Source organism: Botryllus schlosseri, chromosome 5 (genome assembly GCF_051294905.1).
Source record: "Botryllus schlosseri isolate E-star chromosome 5, Bs_hap1, whole genome shotgun sequence".
Taxonomy (NCBI): Eukaryota; Metazoa; Chordata; class Ascidiacea; order Stolidobranchia; family Styelidae; genus Botryllus; species Botryllus schlosseri.
In genome coordinates this window covers 21,891,284-21,910,813 of record NC_137240.1, presented here as the reverse complement: position 1 = coordinate 21,910,813, position 19,530 = coordinate 21,891,284, and the positions used below count along the sequence as shown (strand labels likewise).

The 19,530-nt window shown below is 39.7% G+C and overlaps 1 protein-coding gene across 2 annotated transcripts in view; it reads left to right on the top strand.

The window, feature by feature from the left end:
- LOC145439840 (organic cation transporter protein-like) overlaps positions 1-8,852 on the top strand; it is a 63,675-nt gene extending 54,823 nt beyond the window's left edge. The window contains exons 8-11 of one of the 2 annotated variants that reach the window (XM_080317480.1): positions 1,077-1,291; positions 3,143-3,325; positions 7,707-7,848; positions 7,914-8,852. In XM_080317480.1, coding sequence (XP_080173606.1) covers positions 1,077-1,291; positions 3,143-3,325; positions 7,707-7,848; positions 7,914-7,953 — 580 coding nt within the window. In that variant the 3' untranslated portion in view covers positions 7,954-8,852. The remainder of the gene's footprint in view (positions 1-1,076; positions 1,292-3,142; positions 3,326-7,706; positions 7,849-7,913) is intronic. The other variant, XM_080317479.1, reaches the window with a different exon arrangement.
- The last annotated feature ends 10,678 nt before the right edge of the window (positions 8,853-19,530 follow it).

The window sequence follows — 19,530 nt, the reverse complement described above, 5'->3', positions numbered from 1 at the left end:
AAAATAGTCGGGTTCATTGCAATATGAATCATCTGTAAAATACCGAGTTATCATATTTCATGGTAGACTGCAATTTAGTTGAAGAAGAATGCCTGAAACAATGCATCAACACAATGTTCAGCGCTTTCCTTAAAGGTATTCTTGTCATATTCCATACGTTGGCAACCTTTTCAACAGTTCGAAGGACACAGTCCTGCGTTGTAGTAGTTTCGGGGCAATTTTGTTTCAGATATGGCGGATGTAGTAGAACCTCATCTAGAGTCGGTAGCTTGGAGTGACTAATGCACTCAGATAAATATCCGACCGAATAGTGACCAGAATATCTGACCAAATAGTGGGCAGACCTGAATCTTGTTCATGGTTGGGCCGCAAAACCCATATCCACTTTGTTTCAGACATTATTCTGCAACTAAATTGCAGTCTACCATAAAATATGATAACTCGGTGTTATACAGATGATTAGAAGTTGAGAAAAGTATTACTGACATTGCATACCTTTGAATAATACCTTATGGCTGAAAACTAGCAGGGAATATCAGTATTTGTTCACGAATTGCAACCCAACGGCGTTTCTTCAATGTACGATCCAAATCAAGCCGATGTCAATGATGCAACCAATACATGATTCCCACGAGCATGATAGACAGGTTGTGCAGAGTGAAATCGATGTGCATGCGGCCTTTATAGGACTGCATTCAAGTACAATTTTGAAAACATGGCTATTTTATTGCAATATATTATCTCTACACGGCCGTTTTCAACTGATAACGTCACAAAAGCTATAAACCGGTGACGTGGTCAACATTACATATCCAGTAATAAGGAGAATTGCCCCGTGGATCTTTGGGGGGTTTTCGGGGATAGAAGATCACGATGAAGATGACCAAAATTGCTCATAAAAGTGTTTTTATGTACTCAACCATCATTTTGGTCACAAGCATTGAAGTTTCCTGACAATTTTCCAAATTTGAACGACCCTAGTGGTCCATGCAAACGACCTGTAGTTTGAGATTCCTACTCTGTAGTAAACTCCGGTATATCTTATTGAAATTGATACAGATTTGATCATCTTACAGGCTTACAACAAACATGATTTATTACGCAATATCATTCTACCCGGCCTATCTAAGCGGCAATCTACATCTGAACGTATTGTTCACTGGAGCAGCAGAGCTCCCGTCAAATTTTTTGGCTTATAAGTTGCCCCGAATGTTTGGCCGAATACGCTCGATCTCCATGCTATACTTGATTGCGGGAATGTGTTGTGCGATTTCTCCATTTTTGAAAACAGGTTTGGAAATCATTTCATTTCAGTATATTAAGATGCGATTTGATAGTCGCCTATTAGCGTTCGTGTCAAAAGTTGCGTAGTACAAGTTAAATCAAGGATGCGTGAAACTAATATGAAAATAAAATGCGAAAGCTGTGCTGAAGCATGTTACGCTAGCGCAGTGGTCGGGAACCTATGGCTCGCGAGCCATATATGGCTCTTTTGGGTATAAGATATGGCTCTTTGCCAAATATTTATTTTTGTACTGAATTGATCAATATTGCAGCGATTTGTTGGTAAATTTTCATCACGGCCAGAATAATTTGTCTTTTGGCAGTACGAACATGTCTTTGAGAGGTAAAGGTTTAGGAGCTCGGACCACCTCTTTTCAAAATCCTCAAATTTAAATTGCTGTCACGCTGATGGCCAATGGCACTCGCGAATTCTATGTACTCGACTCGAAATCTTTAATTGTGCGGTACGTTGATTTAATCAAAGAGCATAGCATACATGTCGACGCCCATTTCAAGATCCAGTTTTCAAATACACATTGTCTTCCTGATCTACGGCGCGAAATGAACTGTTGTGAATGTAGCATTCATAATTACAAACTCGAATTACAAACAACGCCATAGCTGTCCATGTCCACGTTCTTGATTGGTAAGTAAAGCTCTGTGTAGTACTGATGGCGATAAAATGTAGGCGTGTATCGCAACGTTATGTTACCACCGAATACTTTGAGAATTGAGAAGTCGATAAGTGCTAAGATTTTCCGAATCATTGTGACAGTTACATTCGATTAATATCATTTTCTATGCTACTTACGATGGATTGCGTTATCAATGGCGAGGCTTGGCCAGTCAGTGCCTTACCTCTCGTTTCGAGCTTTATTTTCGAACAATATATATCAGATTTTACAGAGAAAATATGGCACACACGAGGAATCCCATATAGTGAGTTCTAATTAGAGCTACCATGACGTCATGAATTTTCAATTGTGACGTCACAGTTGATTGGCATGTATGGCTCTTTGGGAGTTGAGATGGAAAAAATAGGGCCAATATGGCTCTTCGGACAAAAAAGGTTCCCGACCACTGCGCTAGCGATATATAAATTCCTCATGACTTATATTTATCAACGTCTTCAATAAATCCCACGTTATCATATGTATCAATGCAAGACTGAGCTCATTTGGCATTGCAGAGAATGATTCGCAGGAAAGATTTTCCTCTTACGCCTGTTCGAAATTAACAATGAAACAAACAAAAGCGATTAGTTCCTGCAGTTACAATGTCCGTATTGTTCCGAGTAATGTCGCATATACTATAGTATATATAGAGATTTGTCATATTATATACGATGCGTGGACATATGAGCATGTGACATTATAGCATGCGACAATTGGGTATGCGACATAGGAGCATGTGGGTTAAATCACGGTTTAGGGTTGGGTTAAGAACAAGTTAATTTAAGGGTTAATTTAGGGGCTTAACGGTTAATTTAAGGGTTAAGTTTCGGGTTAGGGTTAGTTTTTAGGTTATAAAGCTACATGCTGAAGTAACGCATGCTAAAGAGCCCCACGCTCAACTGTCGTTGTCCATTGTGTCGCATGCTCATTGCTCATGTCTCGGGAAACCTTTTCAGCAGTTGCAGTCAAAAAATATTTTCGGAAACAACAGCAATGGAATCAGATTATCAGATTTATGTATTGCATTTACGAAATAGTATGCGGTCTTGTATCGCAAGATGGTTAATATGTATTGGCTTCATGTATAGGCCTAAGCATTATAATGGACTTGTTGTAGGCCTACTTCTCTAGAATCTAGGAACAAATAGCGTTCACGTCTTCGCGTCATGCTTGTGGGTTTTCAGTGAATCCAATTGTGGTGACCATTCTTGTACTACTTGGCAAAACGGCTGTGACGACAACTTACAGTCTGATATATGTGATCGGAGGGGAAATCTCTCCAACTCTAGTTCGAAGTACATCGATCGGGGTGGCGTCGATAGGTGGAAGCATTGGAGGAATAGTGATGCCGTTTTTGATGTTGGCAGGTTGGTGAATCGATAGATATTCAAAGAGAAATATAATACGACCTGTATAGACTTCCTAATGACATATCATACTCCGATGTTGTGCGTGACTAATTACCTCTACATCAGGGGTCGACAACCGTGACACGTGGCCCGGGAGAGGATTTTGTGTGGCCCGCGAGGCATTTTGGAAATAGGTATATTATCAAAAAATCAATAGCCCTAGTTCAGGCAATTTATTATGAACTTGCAAGGCCAGCCAAAAATTAGCCTGTCCGCGACAGTTGGTATGAGGATAACTATATTATCATTTACGACGCATCGCCGTGTCTAGGGGCCAGCCAAATTTTCCGTGAATTTTCGTATTACTATAAAGTATAATTTATTTCACCGTAGATATGTTTGCTTTAAAATATCTCTCCGCGCATCGAGCGATCTATTGTCATGCGATTTCTTGCTTCTAGGAAACTAGAGATGCTGCGAGCCCCCCGAAAGTCTCTGTCTGGTTCTTGTGAATGCGAACTTTTTTGGAAGGTTGTGTGTGAACGCGAACGTGAACCTATGACGTCATGTGACGTCAAATTGCTAATTCGTACCCTACGTTTCCGACGACACAGGCCACAATGCTGAAGTACATGCTGACTGTTAAAACGTCACCAAATCTATCGACTGGAGCAATCAAATGCTATACTTATTCCATAAAATGAATATCTTTCGTCGCTTTGCCGACAATCTCGACGAGGACTTCCAAGGGAATATAAAATTCGACTATGCCTTGACGGTTTGGGCTGGATCGCACAATGTATTCTTAAGGCATGGTGAAGGTCACTGGTCAGAATATTGTTACATTGATATTGATAACAGCTAAAACCCGTTTTCTTTGGGTGCGACATATATTACTGCAAAAACAAGTTATACAGTAGCCAACGGGCCAATCTGACGAATTTGGTTTTTATGATATAATAATCACATCAAATCAATATAGATCCCGTACGCTTTTTAAGAATTTTTTTACATCGGACAACGATGCATTCGCTGCATCAATGTCGTTAATGTCTATAACATGAAAATTGACCGACTATGTGTATACATATAATGTATTTCGTTCTTGCTAATGTGTGACTGCGGGCAAATCTCCCAGCAGAGAGTCACTAAATATGCACCAACGAAAAGCTAAATATTTCTAGCAAACTTATCTAAATTATGAAATTGGCAAGGTTCAAGCTCAGCTATTCATGCTGCCAGTTTCCTGCGGAGAGTGGTTCGAAGTTGAAATGCAAATAATCTTAACCAAAAATGTTATAATCACGTTAAGATTGAAATATAGATGAAAAAGGTTCACAGTGCAGAACCTACCAAGGTTCGTTTCCAAACGCGGTACTCCGAATTTCTGCGGTTTACACACAGAACGCGAACGTGAACCTCCCGTTCACACCATCCCTATTGGTAACCTCGTCTGAAAATGAAAAATATAAATTTATTCCCAATTATGATAGAACGTGTCGTCCTACATGCGACTACGCGTATGCGCTCGCAAAAAGATAGACGGCGACGAATCCTTCGCAGAAAAGAAGCTTGTTGACCGAAATTTACGGCATTTCTATGTCCAGGCGTTAAATAGTCCTGTCCTGGGAAACTGAGCCCAGCGGTACACAGAGGCGACCCGCAATATGTCCAAGTAACAATATTATTGACGGAATTCATTTGGTAATTTTGAATGCTTTCGGACCTTAAGAGGCTGGGACAGGGGTGGAAACCCGTGGCCCGCGAGGTAATTTTCGAAATTAGTTATATCAGTGCTTTTCAACCTGTGTGACGGTTCGCACTAGTGCAAATGAAAAAAATTTCAGTGCGAATGACGAGCGTGGTGCGAACGATGCGAATGAAAAATCCGGATGAGTGCGAACGGCAAGCGTGGTGCGAATGGTGCGAATGAAAAATGCGGATGAGTGCGAATGAAAATTGTCCATGTTTCTCACATTTTCCGACGTGGAATAATTCAAATAAACACGATATTAAGTACAGTGAACCCGTAAATTTTGTCGTTTGGAAGCAATTCTAAAAACTTGTTGGTAGCTAGGCTTTTCTAGTTCACAAGTGAGGAACGCTCCCGATGCGTGTATAATGCAAAGTTTGAGATAATATTTCCGCACGAGAGGATTACGTCACTGCAAGGAAAAAAGAAGGAGTTGAATCGGTATTAGTTGCCCAATTGCTCGGAAACATCCACCGTGTATGGATATTGTAATGTAGGTAATATTAGCTGTTGCCAGTGTTGACATTTGGCATATTTGAATGCTAACAAGTGTTGTTTACTCGTGTACCTAACCAAGGATTAGAGGCTGTTATAAATAAAATCCAATGAATATTTATCTTGCATCACATCGAATTATTAAGTCACTGGGCAGTTTATATACTGACCAATGCTAAGGCCTGTTTGTAATGCGAACTACACAATTTAGGCTTAGACACGCTTTCCTGTTCTTGGACTGATGATCTCAGGCCAAGTCTAGATCGTAAAGGCATAGGCCTGTATATAACATATTGGTGATTCCACTAAGCTTGCTGATCCACAGGAAAAGTTTGCCTGGTTCGTGTTCGTACCGCCTTTGTACTACAAACTTTGTAATACTCTAAACTCTGCCGGTTTAGCTTGAGCAGATGAGCAGTGAACACCCTCTGCAGAGCAACATCGAATCCACCAAGCTGTATGTCTTAAGATATTTCTTATGCAGCCTAATTTAAGCTTAATTAGACTGTTGAACCTTATTAGTCTTTATGTATAAGGATATGTGGGATAGCAAATATAATTTGGTATTATTTCAGTCAGTTTTACAATATTGTACGAATGACCTAAGAGCCATCCCGCCGTTGGCTACCCGGGCCGATATAACTGTGTGTTAATCGTGAATCTTATGTGAGTAATAACACTGGTAAACACATTTTTTTAGGCAGACAAAGTAAGAGTGGTTTTGGGGGTTCTGAAGGGCACTGATTCCGAATATGACCTTGGTTTTTTCAAATTGGCTCTTGTTGTGGAGATAACCCATGGGGCTATTTTGACCGAAATCTCCCATTTTCGCGACAATGACTAGATATAAAATCGGCTCAGTCGTACTATTAAGTTTAGAAAATCAATCTACTTGTTATTTTTACACACAGAAGACTCTTTTAAATCAAAATACAGCAACAGGACTATAGGAAATCACTGCACGATACCCCCGGAAATGCAACGAACTTCTTGAGTACAACGGGAGTGCGATATCTGTGATTTTTCTACTGCAATGATTTTAGTGCTTGATTAGTCAATAATACGATACGCTGAATGCAAAATAATGAAGCTCTGTACCTCCAAGAAGCTCTTCGAATACAAAAGTGATAAGTTTCTTCATTTTCTTTTCGTGTACTAAATTTCGGCTGACTGGTGCGAATGAACTTATTTTTCCAAAAAAAGTGCGAATGGAGCTCTAAAAGGTTGAAAAGCACTGAGTTATATTATCTAAAATGGATTGCCCAGATTGTGAACTTGCAAGGCCAACCAAAATTTTGATAAGTCTGGCTGCAACACTTGGGATGTTGATGACTAAAATGTCAGTTCCGACGCGTTGGCAGGTCCTTGGGTCTGTCACATTTTTGGTAGATATTCGTACATTACAATAAAGTAGAATACTTTGAGGTTGATTTATCTGAAATAAAAAAATTCACGCTTCGCGAAATATGCTGTTACTCAATTTGTTGCTTTTAATATTGTTACCCCTTCCCGAGAATGAAAAAAATAAGAACTAATAAACGAGATTGAGTCTAACTACATTCACAATTACGAGAGAAAGGGTCGTCCAATATGCGACTTTGCGTTTGCGCTCGCAGAAAGACCGTCGGCGATGAAACTTAGGCACAAAATGATCGACGGATGTCGGCCAAAATGTTCGATATCGATACGTCCAGGCGCCTATTAGTTCAGTCCTTGCAAACTGCGCCCAGCGATATAAAGCGGACCTGCAATATACTCAAGTAACAATATTATTGACCTATTACTCATCTACAAACTTTAAAAAAATTTGCGCCTTTCGCGGCTAGCGACCCGCACATTTCGTCGTCAATTGCATGTGACCCTTTGGCCGAAAAGGTTGGCCATCCCTGGGCTAGGACATGAATAAAAAGTATATTTTCATGACATAAACGGTATCAATTTTGATGGGTCGTAAGGCAGGTCTTGTTTTCACCGTTACCTGATCCGGCCAACTCCGATCAGAAGACATGAAAGAGGTCATCAACATTTAAGTGGCCCACGCATTGATTCGTAAATTGCAATACGAGAATTTTTATATTGCCAAACGAATTACTCCTATCCGTTGAATATATAAGTTTTTACCAATCGCTAACATAAACAAAACCGTGACAGGCGACGGAATGTATGACGCCGTTCCCTATTTGACCATGGGTATATGTGCGATAGTGTCTGCAATATTATATCTTGCCTTCGTTCCCGAGACCAGTGGAGTTCCTATGCCAGACTCGCTGGAGATGGCTTTAAGCAACCGGCGGTACGTAGTTGCATTCTAGATCAAATGACCCGATTTTTAGTCGTTAACGCTCATTCATTGATCAGGATATACGGATGGAATCTACGCCGAAAATTCAAAGGTTGAAACGCGTCGAAGGAAGTGACTGATGCGAAGGGGGAAACTCTTCTGTAGGCCCGATCCCAGCTCGTTGTATCTTCGTTACCTATTCGGTTTATGTTGAGTGAATATATATATAAATATGTATGTTGTATAGCTTTTAATTTGGTGCAGCATTTGTTATGTATATCATAAACATCAGTGGTTCTCAGCAGCCGGTCGGCGTCAACTTTCCTGCTGATCTGCCGGATACAAATTTATATCTCAATTGCGAAATTTAAGGGGAGAAGGCTTTTCCATTGATTAGAGAAATACAACATCCATAACTATAGATTGGGGTCTGGAGGATCAGCCGTGATAAAAGTGATTTCTATTTTCTGACAATATAGGTAGGCTATATAATATAGTTTAGTTTAGTACAGGGGCGGGCGACTTATCCAGTCGGCGGGTCGAATTCCTGAATCTATACATCATACGCGTATATATCCACCTATTAATCGTATTTAATGTGAACCTTAAGTTTGAAACAGGGACCCAAACAGCATCCAATGAATTTATCAACGTAATGTACCTCAATAGCTGTTAATGTCAATGAGACATCTGTGGTCGATCAAAGATGTTTACAGATTCTTTGAACTCTGTCAGCATTACGGACACAAAGAAAACAAAAAAGTAAATAATAACTAACAATCACTATTATATGGGTCCAAAAAAGAAAGAATAACCTACAGTCATTCTAATTTGATGTAGTAAGTAGTGGAAAGTTGCAGCAGACTGTGACCATGAGCGATATATCATGCTAGACCGTAAACAGTCTGCGGACCGGCCCCGGCCCACGGGCCGTATGTTTCCCCTCCCTGGTTTAGTAGTGACCCATTCAAAAAGTGTTGAATGCTATGTTGAAATTACATTTTGCTGTTCTGGAAGTTCTGGAAGGTCTGCAAGTTCTGCAAGTTCTGGAAGGTCTGCAAGTCCGTCAGATACTTTCGAAAATCTTCCGCTAAAAAGGTTGAGAGTAACAGCTATATACCATATACTATAATCTTCTTAAGTTGAAATTGAAATATTAAGATACTATATAACACTTGGTTGTGCCGCGATAGCCAACGATACCAGTGTGAAATTAAGGCGTTACAGTAGCACCGGATTTGACAACTTCCTAATCACTGATTCTATTTGATGCACAAGCTAACGGACGGCTAACATACCTGCATTATGGTTCTGGAGTTTAAAGTATATTTTGAATTTCAAATTATAGAGAAACAAAGAAACATCGTATAAGAGGAAAATCAAAACTTTGACATTTTTGACCTCAAAAACTTAGCAGTTACATCACGCAGTATGGTAGTAATAATTAAAATTTGCTGTAAAACAACGAAATATACTTTGCTACATTCTTGGGTAGAAAGTGTTTGTCCTTACTAAGTAGTTTGCCAAGAATGGAGAAAGAATGTTCAACAGCAGCAGTTGTTGGCAGCTACACTGATGGTGTGCGTACACTGCTGGTGACTAGAAATCGACCGATATTGATTTTTACAGGCCGATACCGATACCGATATATCGGCTCACTCACAAGGCCGATACCGATATCATAGGCCGATATTAATATGGAAGGAGCAGAGAACAATTTCACCAAAAATATTATATATTAGGCAAGAGGGCAGTTGTTCATGCCACAGAAAGCTGAACAACAAACGAGAAAACTGAAATTGAAAATAATTATTGCTTAATTGTGCACATTCGATGAAATTTGGTATAACACAAAAAGCAAAATATGATACAGAATTGCAGATCAGTCCAGAAAAGGTAGATTGTAATGCAGGAAGCATAGTTTCTCTGCATGCTCACATAGCTAAACTCGTCCTGCAAGGGTAAATCTGTCATATATCGCCCTTTGCGTTGTCGATTTCTTGAGATTGAGAACACGAAGCACTGAATTTCCGAAATTTTTGAATTTTTTTAAAATATAAAATATCGATAATCGGGAAAGCTCTAAATATCGGCCTCGATAATCGGCCATGTCGATAATTGGTCGACCTCGACTGGTGACATCCGTGTTGTTTCATTCTGGCATTGTTGTCTACATCACAATGCGCTTCTTGATATAAAAACCAATGCCGACGCAGTCTTGGCTCAGGTAGGATATAACGATACGTTGAGCACAACACCATGTCAACTTATTTGTTTCATTTGACCGTTTCTGATTCACAATGAGCAGACACTGGGCCGTTTACAACGGTAGGCCCATAACGTAGGCTACACGCTGTAAAGTTCACCGACAGTGCAAACAAAATGCAGGTTGCAAAAAATGTTGACTTCGTAAACAATTTGTAAACAATTTTGAAAATTTTGACAATTTTTTGACCTAACGCTACAATTTTGACAAAATTTTGACTTTTTTGAAATGTCAAAAAATATCGCCCTAATGAAAAGATAACTTTTGGGAATAATGGATAACTTGGTATTCTTGATACTTACTGAACATCGAGCTTCTCAAAAAGTCTACGCTACAAAAGGAAAGACTTTCGCTCGAGCCATTTGGCTGACGTGAATATCGTAACCAGATAGTTCGTAACGGATCACCTATATGAGTATTAATATGTTCATGTTCAATGAAAGCTGATCACTATTGAGATCGTTTTGATATGATTAAAATAACTTTTATACCGTATAAAAGAATGTACATATAGTGGCCTAGAGTGTGGCGTATCACATTAGGGGTGTTCAAAAATGACTTTTTTTCTCAAATCGTACTGGCTACTTGATAAAATTGTTAGGTTACCTAATTTAAGCCTAACCACCAAATTTGGTTCAATTTCAGCCAGTAGCCGCATTGCTACAGGAGAAGAAAGTTTCAATTTATTATATAAAAATAAATAACAAAAAATTTGAAAATTTTCTGTTCAACCCATGAAAGTGCTAGGTTGTCTATAGAAACGATGTTTACCAAATTTGGTTCAATTCCAACCAGTGGAAGCGAAGTTATTGCCGTCGAAAAATTTGGATTTGAATAAAATATATTTAGAGTGGGCACACCAATAATAAATAATTAAAGGATTGGTCAGTGCCGCACCAGCCATGAACCTCACCGCACGTCATTGTACAACATCAGTGCTTTTCAACCTTTTTGAGCTCCATTCGCACTTTTTTTTGAAAAATAAGTTCATTCGCACCAGTCAGCCGAAATTTAGTACACGAAAAGAAAATGAAGAAACTTATCACTTTTGTATTCGAAGAGCTTCTTGGAGGTACAGAGCTTCATTATTTTGCATTCAGCGTATCGTATTATTGACTAATCAAGCACTAAAATCATTGCAGTAGAAAAATCACAGATATCGCACTCCCGTTGTACTCAAGAAGTTCGTTGCATTTCCGGGGGTATCGTGCAGTGATTTCCTATAGTCCTGTTGCTGTATTTTGATTTAAAAGAGTCTTCTGTGTGTAAAAATAACAAGTAGATTGATTTTCCAAACTTTATAGTACGACTGAGCCGATTTTATATCTAGTCATTATCGCGAAAATGGGAGATTTCGGTCAAAATAGCCCCATGGGTTATCTCCACAACAAGAGCCAATTTGAAAAAACCAAGGTCATATTCGGAATCAGTGCTCTTCAGAACCCCCAAAACCACTCTTACTTTGTCTGCCTAAAAAAATGTGTTTACCAGTGTTATTACTCACATAAGATTCACGATTAACACACGGTTATATCGGCCCGGGTAGCCAACGGCGGGATGGCTCTTAGATCAATCGTACAATATTGTAAAACTGACTGAAATAATACCAAATTATCTTTACTATCCCACATATCCTTATACATAAAGACTAATAAGGTTCAATAGTCTAATTAGGTTTAAATTAGGCTGCATAAGTAATATCTTAAGACATACAGCTTGGTGGATTCGATTTTGCTCTGCAGAGGGTGCTCACTGCTCATCTGCTCAAGCTAAACCGGTAGAGTTTAGAGTATTACAAAGTTTGTAGTACAAAGGCGGTACGAACACGAACTAGGCAAACTTTTCCTGTGGATCAGCAAGCTTAGTGGAATCACCAATATGTTATTTATAGGCCTATGCCTTTACGATCTAGACTTGGCCTGAGATCATCAGTCCAAGAACAGGAAAGCGTGTCTAAGCCTAAATTGTGTAGTTCGCATTACAAACAGGCCTTAGCACTGGTCAGTATATAAACTGCCCAGTGACTTAATAATTCGATGTGATGCAAGATAAATATTCATTGGACGTAAGACACTAATGTGCTTATACTAATTTTATTTATAACAGCCTCTAATCCTTGGTTAGGTACACGAGTAAACATTACTTGTTAGCATTCAAATATGCCAAATATCAACACTGGCAACAGCTAATATTACCTACATTACAATATCCATACACGGTGGATGTTTCCGAGCAATTGAGCAATTAATACCGATTCAACTCCTTCGTTTTTCCTTGCAGTGACGTAATCCTCTCGTGCGGAAATATTATCTCAAACTTTGCATTATACACGCATCGGGAGCGTTCATCACTTGTGAACTAGAAAAGCCTAGCTACCAACAAGTTTTTAGAATTGCTTCCAAACGACAAAATTTACGGGTTCACTGTACTTAATATCGTGTTTATTTGAATTATTCCACGTCGGAAAATGGGAGAAACATGGACAATTTTCATTCGCACTCATCCGCATTTTTCATTCGCACCATTCGCACCACGCTTGCCGTTCGCACTCATCCGGATTTTTCATTCGCACCGTTCGCACCACGCTCGTCATTCGCACTGAAATTTTTTTCATTCGCACTAGTGCGAACCGTCACACAGGTTGAAAAGCACTGTACAACATCATATTCTTCCTATCATAGCCAGGGCTACAAGATGGCAAGGTTGTGCTTCAAACATGTCATTGCTCAAAGGATTCGGTGTCCTAAACATAGGAGATATGCATAAACTAGAAATTACCAAGTTTATCTATCAGTTGCATGGCTGTCACTGCCCTGAAATGGTCAATGACTTCTTTACCTCATAATCAAAAGCGCATAAGTACAACACCTGTCCGTCCTCGTCGTCCAACTATCATATGGTCGACAGGAAAGATGATCGCTCTATCAAATATGCTTGACCTGCTTTGTGGAACAGTATCTAGACCAGTGGTTCCACACGTGGGCGATATCGCCCCCCAGGGGGCGATTTAGCGGTCTAGAGGGGCGAAAATAACGAAGGGGGCGATAGGGGGGGCGAAAACGGACGAAGGGGGCGATAGGGGGCGAAAACAACGAAGGGGGCGATGGTGCGTTAAAACGGCTATATTGGAGTCGCAATCGTAACTACCGCACTCCAAACCCCCCAATTGGGGTCGGGTGGGGGGCGAACTCGAAGGGGTCCCAAAATTATGTCTTGAATTAACATAAATTAGAGAGCAATTTTTTAGAAATTCGTGCAACTTCTTCAAAGAATTTTCGCGCCGTGCGCGATTTATTATTTTCATATATCTTGATTTTTGGGTACCCGTCACCAAACAAAAGTACGCATGATTTATGGAAATGGGAGACTTCGGCGTCGGCCATTACTGCGCCACGACGCACCAAAACATATGAAGTTAGAGGCCATGTAACATGCGACTTCGAGAAGTGTGCCAGAGCGATCAGCTGCGAGAAAACCTTGGCCGAAAAGAAATGCTCTTGTGCTGACCGAAAACTTCGATATATATACCAGACATGGGGTGATTACTTCATGAATGTAATCGATTGCGATTACGATTACTTCTGAATCACGCGATTACGATTACGATTACGATTACAGCAAAATCGTGAAGTAGTCGATTACGATTACGATTACATTGGAAAAGTAATCACGATTACTCACGATTACATTTATTTTGCATCGTAGTAGTTATATTAGAAGACAATACATGGATTGCGCTGGAAAGGCCCAATGATATAACAACTGTCTTTAAAAAAGGGCCGTTTCCTTGTTACGTCATAATGTACCCATTGCACATTTTATAGAGGACGGTTTATCGCACTCAATGAATTGCATTCTTGCCAGGTCCATACCTGCCGCACCCCCAATTCCCCTATAGGGTGGGGAGCGTGGTTGGAGGGGCCTCGAAAGTATTTTGTAAACCAACGTATTTTCGAGAGATTTCATTAACTTGGAATTTCTATTTGAGCTTTGCGATTTAAATGTCTTTAGATAGATTGATTTCGAAAAGCATATACGTCTCCCCCTCAAGAAATAAAGCATGCATAATTCATAGTAATAGGCATTTAGGTGCCAGTCAATACCGCTCCTCGACACATCAAAAGTCATATGCAGTTTCGGCCAACATGAGACTTCACGAAGTGTGCTAATAAAGAAAGACATTGGCCAAAACGTAGGGTATGTGTCCATTGTTAATAGCCGCGCTGGGTGGGCGTGACTAACAGTCCATTCCTTCCAATCTGAGCCCACGATGTGAATGCCACCCGGGCACCCACAGAGCATTAGACATGACAATTTGTGTGTGCGTCTCACGCAAATTTTTCTTCTAGTTTGCTGTTTGGGCCACTACAATAAATATCTTTTGGCTATATAACAGATTGGAGGTCCCGAATTACCAACATACAATAAAGTAATTATTGCAAGATACCAGATGTTATAATTATGAATTACGCCCACCGCTCTTCAGGTAAAGCTGACCTTCGGGCGCTGAGATAGGATTAATAATGCAATATAATGCAATTACCAATATTATTGATGAAATTAAATCTTCAACTTCAAAATTGACTACCCTATAGGGGCCCAAGATCAAAGTTTGGTTGGGGGACACTTTTGCTGTTTTGATCCTGATTCTAGCTACAGCCCACGCTAACATGGTATATAAGCCGATGGCTATGGCGGCAAGTCCAAATGTTCGGTAAAGAATGGTGAAATAGCGATTGGCGCCCATTTTGAGTAGAATAATATGAGAACAACAGGAAGTGAACATAAATTCTGCATTCAACTTAATGCAGATAATGTAGGGTTACCATACGTCCTCTTTTAAGAGGATTTGTCCTCTTTTTTGACTTTTTTGAAAGTGTCCTCGGAGGACGCCCTTTGTCCTCTTTTTTGAGATTTTGTCCTCTTTTTTGAAAATTTAGGTCAGATTTAGAGCAAATTGCGAGTGATATGCCGTAAATTAGCACATAAGGACGCTCCGGCGGGTATTTCGGAGTGAAAAACGGTGATTAGCTCTGGGCGGAAAGATGACCTTTTTTTTTAGTCATCCACCTAGCAATGCGGAAAGAAAAACGGTATTTTGAGTTCTGAGCGGAAAAAATGACTTTTCTTTTTTAGTCAACCGATCACAAAGTGGTAAAAATTCACCGGTTTTTGAGAATTCGTCTCCGGTTTTGCAAGTTTCAAATTTCTGAAAAAGTGTCCTCTTTTTAGATTTCCAAAATATGGTAAGCCTAAGATAATCTAATGCAAGCTGCCATTACGAGAAACGGCAAAACAACGGCCAAGTTATGATATATATCAGCAGCTGTTGATTTTAATGCTTCGTTGTGGAAACCGTAATGTTTTATTTGACGAGTACAAAATTTTAAACCTTTGTCTGCTGTACGTTCGTACCATATAGGTCTACTGCTCGCCAAGCTGCAACGGTGAAACTGCATTTAACTCTAGAATTAGAACTATTACATTCTATAGTTTAACTAAGCATAACCAAACATCAATACAAAAGTTGCTATTTTACCTTAGGCAGAAAAGTGACTATGATTAATTATCCTGATGGGAGGTAGTGGCGTCTGAAATGTATTGATAACCCGATATACAGCACGGTGGGTTTCTTACAATCACACTAATGTATATCGAATATCTATTTACTATATGTGAACACTTCCTACGCAGAGACAAGCAAAGCTAATAGGCTACCTCTGACGTAATAATGAGCAGTGGCATTTGAAAATCAGACGTCTGTGCTCTCAATTACTGGTATAATACCTCTTCCTTGTTCACGAGTGTTCAGTTTATGTCACAGTCCTTGTACAAATAAAAAGTAATCGTTCTTTCACAAAGAAATCGATTAAATATGGGAAGTAGTCGATTACGATTACGATTACTTCGGGATTTTTTCGAATGTAATCGATTGCGATTACGATTACTTGAAAATGCTGTAATCGTCGTAATCGATTACGATTACTAATCGCGATTACCCCATGTCTGATATATACCATACATATATGTGTAATTGTCCATAGGCGTCCATTGGCTGGCGTCGAATGTTCCTGTCCTGACGACCTTAACCCTACAGAACAAATGCCATCCCGCAACGAAAAAATTATTTGCCAGTAAAGAAATACCAATTTGAAATCATGTGCGTCTTTCAGTTTGGTACGTTTTGACGATTTCCATGTCTTCTGACATAGCAGTATAGGAGGTCGCGAAATAGCATCATGTAACGAAGTCAATATAACAACGATTCCGCCCGAATATGTTTAATTATTATTCAGAGGTCCTTCCTTTTCCAACACACCACATTCAGCTCTACCGGTAAATCTGATTACGTGAGCAGAAATATGATAAAAAATTGATAGCAATATATATGCAATTCCCGACCATATTGACCGATTCAAACATGCATTACATAAATTTGTCACGCTTCGCGCGTTTAGGCGAAATACCTTGACTCACCAAACAGTACATGAAATAGGGTATAGCTGATATGTAGCGACAAAAAAAAACACTGGCTGAGTGGGGTCGGAGGTTTGGTTTATCACCCTATGGTGCCTAAGACCAACGTTTTTAGGGGGGGGGGGGGCTGACGAAGAGCTGTTTTTTGGTTCCCAATATTTGGGGGGCGATGATCGGTGTGGAGCTTCAAAAGGGGGCGATGAGTCGAAAAAGGTTGAGAACCACTGATCTAGACAGTCATCTAGCATGTCCACATTCAAATCAAATTACAATCAATTTCTGCTGAATAAATGTCGCAAGTTAACCGGACCACAACCCGACATATCGATCTCGCGTTCCGTCACATACCCCATCATTTTGTCGCTTGTACTTTTGTATTATTTTGCGACATCGTTAAAATTTATCCTGCACACCATGCTGACGAATTAGTGTGTTAGCTCTGGTGGCAAAGTTAGCCAATCTTACCAGTTGCTTGGTTTTCTTCGTTGTGAATCTGGTGCATCGTAATAGTATGCATGTCAAATTGTTTCATAGCTGAGGTATTTCGTACAGCATGTGTTTACAGTGGTTTTAACGAATGCATATGGCATCACATTGTATATCAAGAAGAATCAGTATCTCGTACCACAGTTTTAGAAACATTGCGCACGTTAAGCACCACGGAAGTTTTTTCAGTCCTTCTCATAGCCCAGTAGAGCGTAACTCAGTCATATCATACTATTATAAATTAGAACTGAACTCGCAGGCGGTGTGACTATTCAAAATTGGCATTTCTTCGCAGGCCGATGAATTTGCTGGGGGGCCGCATTTTGCACACCCCTAAGATGTATCACTTGATCGTTTTCTTTTCTGTCATATGGCTGTAGTAGACTACAGTGCTTTTCAACCTTTTTGGGTACCATACGCACTTTTTTTAGAACAAATTGTGTGCGCACAAACAAACAGAATATTTTTATACACAAGTAAATAAATAGACTTGGCAATTTTTTGTTCCAATGTGCCACAAGTAGACTACCCGTTTAGGCCATCAATTGTGTCTTTAAAAGCCATATTTTTATAAAAAAAAACTGTTTCGCACTTTTATCCGAAGTTCAGCGTTTTTTCCGCAAGTGATAAATGCTCCAGTTCATCGAAGAGGTGCAAACCCATATTATTGTTTTATTGCTTCTGCGTGAAGACTTTTAAAACAAGATTGAAAATTATCAAGGAGAGTGGGCATATTTCTTACCTTGCTTTACTTTATTAGACGCTGCTCCAACTTGTCTACTTTTTCACTCATCTATTATTTTCTGATTCGTAAGTAAATGAGAAGAGCAATGAACGTCACGATACCGTGTGTTCAGATCTTTAGCTGAAACGTACGTGAAAGTTCATAGCAGTTCAATAACCTTCCTTAAAGCAGTGGTTCTTGAACTTTTTAGACCGCGACATAAATCTGACTTTCAGTGGCATCTCCCGACCGCATCTTCAAACATGAAGTAGAATACATTTTTATTATGAGCTTACCACAGCTGAACGCAAAGCAGCTCCATGAAATATATATGGCGCAAGCGATTTCAAATTGGGGTGCAATATTCTCCTCTGCGGGTACCTGCACCGACCATTTCGACGACCGAACTCATCAATACCGGAGGTTTTGGCCAATCAGCGACGCTAATTTTGGCTAAGGTTATTGTTTTGGCACGGGACTTTGCACAACCGTATGTTGGCCAAAACTTCATGTATTCATATGTCCCTTGGCGCAATAGACTTAAGCATCTCAACGGTTGGTGACGGTCTTTTCCAGAGAAACCATTGTTGGACAAATCTTATCATGAATCTAACTGAACCAATGCGTGTTTACAAAGGTCGCAACATTTTTATGATCGATCAAGACATATTAGAGTAACGACTTTTCTACTTGTCTCAGTTATTCGTCCAACACAGCAGTTTATAGTATTTGTGGAAATGACGCAGATACTTGATTACAGACATTTCCGTAACTCCTTACTACAGGAATGGTCAGGACCGTCGTTCGGACAACTAGGTCAGCAGCAACTTCGCTATCGCAGAAAATAGGTAGGGGAAATGTGGTACCGATGGATCACTGGGACCGAAAATACTTTGAAAATTCTCTATGATAATTCCATGATTACACTCCGTGAACTTGTCTACAGTTGCATGCTGGCAACATCTTTCCTCACATACAAAAATATTCGACGTGCGCGAGCTATGGGGTCTCTCAAAGATGTTTTTTGTTTTGGGGGGTGTAAACTAAATTTAAATCGACATATACATTTTTCTTTGTAACCTTCAACACGAAAAAACCAGCAATCATTTATATTGCGAAGTGTAGGGCTTGTATCAGGCTATATAATGACACCTATGATTTTATTTAGTACCTTCCTTGCGTGGAATTTTTTCGATTCATGTATAAAATTCGTAGGGTGGGGACCGGTGATACAATAGCCAAATCAAGCAAAATAATCAAGCATACTAATCATGAAACAAGTGAAACATGCCTACGTACAGAAAATATTTATGTAATAATTGCATATGATGTTTTATCGCTATAACGAGGTATTTGGAAGTCACACTGTCGATTTTCGGGTAATATGTATGTACCCTCAAATGTATAAGTTCGAGCTTAAATCGAAACGTGATTCTATTACAACGTTTGAGTCAATATTCATTATAATTTTTGACGGTTGCGACCAAACATTCTTCTTTGGCTTGCTGTAGCTTAGATTATAATACTGAGCAAGAAAAGTTGTCACGTTTGAGTTTTTTAGGGTATATGTGTCATAGGTCCCCGGGTCGTGTGCCATTGGACCCACCGGGTGGGGACCGATCATACGATCGAGCATCAAATTTTGAACGTCCATAAATATTTTTTGAAAAGACGGATATTCATGTATATGTGCGCGATAGGTAGAGCTTGTATCAAAGTGCTGAGCCAGCAAAAGATCTGA